Here is a 7869-nt window from a genome sequence, read left to right as displayed (position 1 = left end):
CACCAGCTGTGACATGACCTGAGCCGAAATCAAGAATCAGACGTTTAACCAACTGAGCCACCCAGGAGCCCCTCGAGTGAAACATTTTAAACCTGATTTCTTTTACTGTACAAAGGGGAAGAGAAAGAAACCTAGCACATTGTAGGTGCTCAGTAAATGTGTTGGTCGGCTTTGGATGGTATAGAATAATTTCCTTGCTGCCTCTGAACAAGGTTAGATTAACCTTGAATTCGTTTCAGTGTCTATTCTCTTCAATGATCAAAGGTGGCTAGGGATTTGAATCTCACCCCACTGTCCCATTGCAAAGTTGACTATGGGTCAGCGGTTATAATGTGATGTTCATTGGTTTGAAGGGAAGACTTTCTGGTTTAGGATGGAAGCTTCCAGAGGCTGGGGGGGCATCTTCTTTGAAGGACAGACACTATCAGCACTGGAGGCTATACAGCCTTGCCTGTGAGCTGGGACACAGCACGTACACCTATTTGACATACATGATTAAAGCAGACATACAAAGATTCTCATTGCATATTAGCCACATGGGCCTAAGAGTTCTGAATTTGCTTATCATTATGTTTGCAAACCATATTTTTGATCAAAATCTTCAGCGAAAACAAAACAAAATCTTCCAATGCATTCCGTGTGCTTCCACACATCATCCTGATGACTCACAGCACCGCCACCCCATGACATGTATAGATCATGTTCTGCAGGCATGTCTCATGCTCCATGGAAACTCCCACGCATAATAAGCAGCCTCTGCTGGGGGCTTTGTCGTCAGACCCTCACAGACCAGGGCTTACAGCTTTCTGCAGTGCCAGTGACACACTAGGAAGGAATGATAGAAAACTCATCACCAGGGTCTTCCCATAGCACAGGACACATTGCCCACTCAGATGCCCATGCCACCTCCCACCACTGCCGGCCACCATTCCAAGGCCAGCCATCCCTCTGCAGTCTCAGCTGTTGGGAGTGCCCACAGGGCAGGGCCCCCTAACTGCCTAGCCATTCCTTTAGTTTCGCCAAGCACTTCCCATGTGGGAGGCACTCTAGTAGGCCCCGAAGCCACAGGAATGACCAAATACGGAAGTGGTCCCTTCACACGTGCTACACACAGTCCCTGAAATCATGGTTGGGTCATAGAATCAGTTACTCATGCAAACCTGCTGCAGGGATTTAACTCACTGGTGTGTTATAACAGAGCAAAGGGGCTTGGGTCAGAATCTGTGCTTTAGGTCCCAGACCTGGAGGGCTTCATTAAATCAATGAGTTCTGCATCAGACTCTTTTCAAGGAGCTAACTTGGCCACCTGGGTAAGCTTATCGGGAGCCAGGCAGCACCTCATCTCCCGGGGAAGGGGTTTGGGAAACTGTCAGCATGTGGCCATGGTGAGAAGGTTCTGGGCTGTGGGAAGGTTGCTGCAGAGTTGTGGGCATCCTCACTGCCTGGAAACTCGACATGTGGTCTGGTGGTCTTACCCCACAGCTAAAGCTATTGGCAGATGACAGTAGCCTACCTGGGGACCCCTCGGTCTCCCTCACCCTTGGTGCTGAGCCTGAAAAGGCAGATTGGCCTGCTTTCAAGACTCTCCCGCAACCTCCCATGCCTGGAACCCTTTTGGTCCACGAGTACCCATTTCACCTCTAAACCAAAAAGGCCCAACAAATCTTCCACAAATACCCAGGAGGAAATCCAACTTGGGTTATCAGGAAGAATCTGGCTCTGCTAACTCAACAGAAGCTGCTGTTGCAAAGGCAGTTGGAGGGTCCTGTGTGGGCGGAGCCCACTTCAGCACAACTCAGAGGCAACAGGGGAAGAACCTGTCCCTGCATGGTCCTCTGTGGCCAGGCGTTGTGCACTACAAGTATCATGGAAGCGCTTCCCATGCTCCAAAGACCATAGAATTCCTCCTACATGCTGCTACATACACTAAAGTCGTAACCAGCCACCGCAAAATACAATTAGCTGGTTTCCTAAAAGACCACAAAGTCTCTGTGGGCATCCGTGTGTGCCAGCATCGGTATGGCATGTAGTCATCGCAGAACGAACGTGGTGCATCTAATCAATTCCTTAACTCCGCTTTTTGTCTCTGTCTCCACAGCACTCACACGGTGGCTTTCGCAAAGAAGGGTCCCCAAAGTGCTAGTGATGGACGCTAAAGACTAGGCTCTTCTGGACGGTTACCCATCACCCTCATCTTCAAGGGAAAAAATTAAATCTGTGGTTGACAGCTGTGCACCAAAGAGCCCTCTTTCCTCTAAGAAAGCCCAGCTACAAACTTCATTTCTTGCTCTTTTCCAGCAAGATCGAGGGGGTGCCTCAACGGCACAAGGAAGGCAGCGAGGGCCCAAAGCTGCCCAGTGGACAGAGAGCCTGGCATCCCGCTCTCCTCTCTGCATGGGCTGCCTCTGCCCGGCCTCCCCCCAACGGAGTGGGTGCTCGAGGGGCCTCATACCAGCCTGGTGAACTGGTCCACGCAGGCGTTGCGGATCTTCTCCGGGGTGGCGGGGCTGTTTAGCTGGAAAAGCTTCTTCGTCTTACAATCCGGGTTCCCAGCTCGAGCTGCACGGATGGCATCCTTGATGGCGAAGAAGATGGAGGCTGCCAGGAAGAGGGGCGGTTCGCCGACAGCCTGGGCGGAGAGAGCGCAGGACAGGGAGTCAGGCAACAGGACCCCAGCCTCTGCGCCAGGAGGGCTGGAGATGCCAGGAACCCCAGCCAGCCCCAGCGGGCCACGGCCAGCAAGACAGGAAGGCTGCTCATAATTCTTCAGGGCTGAGAACAATCAATCTGGTAAATGACTCAACCTCGATGGCGTTCTCAACTCTTACTGTGTCACTTTTCTCTGATGACACCATGCAAAAAAATGTACCATTCAAAGCTGTTTTAAATAATTATATTTTATGGACAAAGTGTCTGACATGAATTTGGACCCTTTCCTCGCAGTTATAAGGCTGGGGGAATCCTCTACCTGCAACTCTGACACCCACATTTACAGGCACCTTAATTATACTTGTAGGCACCCTAATTATACTTACAGCGTCGTCTGGAATCTAGGCATCACGACCAATAGGAATTGAACATTTTCTAGCAGAGTTGGTTTTGTTCCCCCAAAGCACTGACCAGAAATTCCATGTATCAAAAACACTAGAGATGCTTATTAAAATTGATGTTGCAGGGTCCTACTCCAGCCCTCCTGAATCAAATTTCTAGGGACAGGTCTCACCAAAATGTATTTCTTTTTGTGAGCCTGCATGATCCCAAGGCATGCTAAAGCATGAGAGTCGATGGTGAGATCACAAAGTGTCCCAGACCCAACCACGGTGAAGTAAATCATGAAAGGAACAAATGGGTATGTTTCACTGGTTACAAGTGATTACGTGTTTTCCTTCTTTGATTAGGACTGTATCAATCAGCTTACGGGATTTTCAACCATTTTTCACAATTACTAGGGACCGGGAGGAAATAAGGGATGATTCTAATCCTTGAAGCATGCAGATCGAGTTTCAAGTCAGGTGCCAGCCACTGAAGGAGGCACAAGAGTTTGCACAGAAGTATTGCCCCATCTGCAGTGAATGTGCTATTTTTAAGGGATAACAGGGACGGGTGTGTACCTGTGGGGTCCTCTTTAGGACCAAGCTCAAGATGCACACCTGAGACATAGATGTCAGTCAGGACTTGACCTACAGGACTGGATTAAAGGCATTTCTCCGAGTGCGCCCAAAGGAGCTGGCTTTGACCACACAGAGCTGGTGTCATCCCAGTTTTCTTTTTCCCAGGCAGGGACTGACCATCGCTCCACCATCCTCGCCAAAACTCGTGTCAAGCACCCTGGTCTCTTCCAGACAAGGCCCCTGCAGACCCACGCGGTAGGTGGGTCTTACCCCATGTCCTCCTACAGTGCAGACCCAGGGCAACAGTACCTTGGACGCATAGATGGCCTTCTTGTTGGGACAGTCACGGAGCAGCGACACCCTGAACTCACTGGGGATGCTGCCAAACGCAGGGATCTTGTAGGTGCTGGGGCCACGGGTGTGCAGGCTCCCCTCCGGGGAGTAGTGCAGCTCCTCCAGGGTGAACAGGCCAAGGCCCTGGACAAACGCCCCTTCTACCTGCAGGCCAGACAGAGACCGTGGCCACTCTGCCTACCCCTCCCCAAGGACAGATACCGCTTCCCACAATAGACGCCAAGCCCCACAGGGAGTGGGTGTGGAAAGAAGCTGAAAACAGCCCTCTGCAGACAGCCCAGCTGGCTCCTGCCCGACCTGGGATCAGCTATCTGGGCCTTCGCCAGGCAGTGGTGTAGGCAGAGCGAAGGCATTAGCACTGAAGGTTGGCCAAGTCCATGACCACCCTGGTCACCCATGTGCCTTACCTGTCCAATATCAATGGCAGGGTTCAGACTGGAGCCGACATCCATGACAATATCTGTGCGGAGGTTCTAAAGTGGATGGCAAAATACAATCCGTGTGAGAAAAAAGGAATGTGCGGAATGATAGATGGGGCTCAGTGACCCTTAAATTATTGTGTCAACCCAGATAGGACTTTCAGAAGCAGCGTGCCCCGGGCATGCTCAGGCAGGGTGCTCCTATCCCTGTCAGTCTGCACTGGTATCGTGAATAATAAGGTTTGAGTCTGTGACCACTAGGCAGGGGAAGGGAGTGGTCATACTCTTCAGGAGATCAGAAGGAACTGTGGACACACACACACACACCCATGAGCAGGAAGGCTGGTTCCCAGGCTCCTGGGACTTGGAACCTGAGTCTGGACAGATAGTGTAAGGAAGGGGACAACAAACTACATTCCACAGGCTGATTCCAGTCTGTGCCCTGTTTCTGTAGGCCCTGTGAGCTAATTATGGTGTTTACATTTTCTTACAATTTTTGGCATGTTTTGTTTATTTGTGAGAGAGAGACAGACAGAGTACGAGCAGGGCAGGGATAGAGAGAGAGGGAGACACAGAGTCTGAAGCAGGCTCCAGGCTCTGAGCTATTAGCACAGAGCCAAATGTGGGGTCCAAATCCATCAACCGTGACATCATGACCTGAGCCCAAGCCGGACATTAACTGACTGAGCCACCCAGGTGCCCCAATGGTGTTTACGGTTTTAGATGACTGACAAAAATAAGAATATGTCGCGACATGTGAAAACTAGGAGAAATTCACATTCAGTGTGCACAAATCACATCATACTGGAACACAGCCATGCCCATTTGTTTGCATACATCTATGGCTGATCTTGTGCTACAGTGATGGAATTGAGTAGTTGAGGCAGAGTCTTTGTGGCCCAGAAAGCCTCAAATATTTACTCTCTGGTCCTTCGTCGGAAGTTTGCCAGGCTGTGACATCACACATTATTCTCCCAGCCAGAAAGTGTGTCTCTATTGGTTCTTGATGTTTGCAACTCACTTGTTTCTCTTCTCTTTCCCCTAACTTAGTACTAAGATTTTGCAAACTTCTTACTTTATGATCCCCTGTTAAGCAGTCGATTTCCACTTCAGAGCAAGCCACCCCATAGCTGAAGTAGTGGAAGGGATTCCCAGAGTTCGTCTCAAAGCTGTAGCCAAGGCTGGGTGTTCTGGAGGAGACAACAGAAAACACTGCATATGTATTAAGATTAACATGCCCCCCCACCTACACACACACACACACACACAGCTTGTCCCACAAAATCCTAAGACTCCACAGGTTTTATTTTTTCATTCAGCTGCCCTTCAAAAGAGTCCACGTCTTTTTAATATTTTGGACCTGTTAATGAAACCCAGGTATTCCAGAGTTTCTTGCTTCATGTCTGCTAGGATCTTCCAATGGCCCTTATGTGACGCCTTCTGTACAGCCCAGGGGTGTATAGTATCCGTGTGCCCGCCTCTATGTGGTAGAAGCAGGTGGCACATTTGCCCAAGCTCACAAAGGACACGAAAACCACACCCAAAGGAACTGTTGGATTAGAGTTCAAGCTCTCAGAACCAAAGCCCCTGCCCGTGCCACCTCCTGGGCTGCTCACCTTTCTCCAGGGGAGAGTTAAGGTCAGCATCTCATGTCAGCCTGGGTGTACCTTTAACCCCTTGCCTGCATTTCTCCTCGGCTACTGGCCCCTTCTCGCTGTCAACAAATGATTCGGGGAAAGTGCTATTCATAAAAGCAGATGCTGTCTTCTACGTTATTCTTCTTTGATCCTGAGTATCTTATACAATTCTAAGTTCACACGAGCCACACGTGTGTGCGTGCATATTCTCCCACCTGGAGTTCACAGTACTCTGCCCCTCTGTTTTTCTATGCATGACACAGAAATAACGTGAGCTGAAGGGATTGGAATCTGCATGAAAACAAAACCAACTCGTAGCTGAGGGAAAAGGCTTCTCCCAGGAGAACCCACCACCTCCTTTGACCTCTGAGGTCATCATCTTCACCTGGGTGTTCCTGTATCCTACCCAGTCTTACCAACTCTGACAACGGAACGAACACGAACATCTGCTCTAATCTCTGCCTGTGCAGGTCAAATGTCACATAACCCAGGGAGCACTGGCAAAACGTGACCTTGCCTAAAATGCATACTGAACTTTTTTTCCAAACACACTGATCTGTGAAAGAAAAGGTCCTAATTAAATTCTCCAGAGAAAACTAGAACATTATGGGAGATAGCAAATTGGATCGCATCTTCTTCCAGCCTTTACATCAACTGGGCGGGGTCTCTAGCTCTTCGTACTGCTACTGGAGTTCAAAGTAGCAGAAGGCGTGTGCTCTTTTCCAAGTCCCACGTCAAGTTCCCCTGAACTCTGCGCTTTGGAACGAGACCACGTGTTCTAAATCTTCCTCTCTTTCTGTCCCAGGAAAGCCTCCGTAAAGAAAGCCAACGCACACAGCAGAGTAACTAACACACAAGGGTAACGCCACACAGCAGACAGCCCTGGGTCTAGGGGAATGCCGAGGGAGGATGGTCCCACCACGTCGTAAATGAGGAAAAGGGCTCAGAGAGAATCCCTCATTTCTCCAAATGGAATGGTACACTTTAAGACCAGAACTAGAACACAGGTCTTCTCTTAATGGCAGCTCATGCTTTTGCCTCATTGGCACATAGGTTGGCAATGCCAGGTATTTCAGAGCATCTTTCAATTGAAATTGACACAAGTCCACTGAAGCGTCTCGGTGGGACTGCTCTCTCCTGACCAAAGGCTGAGAGCATTTGGTGCGGGAAGGGACTTCAGAGGCTAGGATGACCACAGTTTGTGAGGTGGGTGACAGCAGCATTGTCCTTACTTATAAAACCCGGTAGCAGACAAGCTCACTGCGTCCAGGTAGGCAGCTGTGACCTGAGGAGAGGAAAGAGACAACAGGAAGGGCTTAGCATGGGTGCCAGAATCCCTGACCCAGCACTAAGATTTCATGAGCTTCCCCTCCTCCTCCGGAAGCTGACCAACTATTTGTACCGGTGGTCCTCGCTTCCACACCCTGCCTCACATTCTCACTGCACTGGGTGACCACACTGTGCTCTCACCTGCACTAGGTCCCCGCCATTGGAAGGCTGGGGGGCTACAGTAGCCTCTTAACTGGTCTTCCCCCATCACGTAGCCTCCCCACGCTGCCGGGTAGCCCAACCCAATCACAGTGAGCATCTTAACATACCATACTGCCTACATCACTCCCCTACTCTACAACTTTAGCTGACTCCCCACTGTCCATAGAGCAAATGCTTCACATTAAGGACCCCAATCCTCTCTCTGGCTTTATGTTGCCCACGCGTCATCGCCATGCCAGCCATACTGATGTATGTTAGTCCTTCCTTGTCCCCACACCTCTTCACCTCCATTCGTGTGGTTCCTGCATTGTACTTGTCCCAATAATTTTCTCCCCTCAACGGCCAGCTCAAGTTTGC

At 50.0% G+C, this 7869-nt stretch overlaps 1 protein-coding gene across 2 annotated transcripts in view; it reads right to left on the bottom strand.

Moving 5' to 3' along the window:
* Positions 1–367: 367 nt before the first annotated feature.
* XDH (xanthine dehydrogenase) overlaps positions 368–7869 on the bottom strand; it is a 59052-nt gene continuing 51550 nt past the window's right edge. For both annotated transcript variants that reach the window (XM_043604204.1, XM_043604205.1), the window contains exons 31-36: positions 7254–7306; positions 5460–5574; positions 4373–4438; positions 3921–4109; positions 2453–2629; positions 368–825 (exon numbers count right to left, since the gene is read on the bottom strand). In XM_043604204.1, coding sequence (XP_043460139.1) covers positions 775–825; positions 2453–2629; positions 3921–4109; positions 4373–4438; positions 5460–5574; positions 7254–7306 — 651 coding nt within the window. In that variant the 3' untranslated portion in view covers positions 368–774. The remainder of the gene's footprint in view (positions 826–2452; positions 2630–3920; positions 4110–4372; positions 4439–5459; positions 5575–7253; positions 7307–7869) is intronic.

This window comes from Prionailurus bengalensis, chromosome A3 (assembly GCF_016509475.1).
Source record: "Prionailurus bengalensis isolate Pbe53 chromosome A3, Fcat_Pben_1.1_paternal_pri, whole genome shotgun sequence".
Classification (NCBI taxonomy): Eukaryota; Metazoa; Chordata; class Mammalia; order Carnivora; family Felidae; genus Prionailurus; species Prionailurus bengalensis.
The sequence above is the reverse complement of the archived record's forward strand: the minus strand, read 5'-3'. Positions and strand labels throughout refer to the sequence as shown.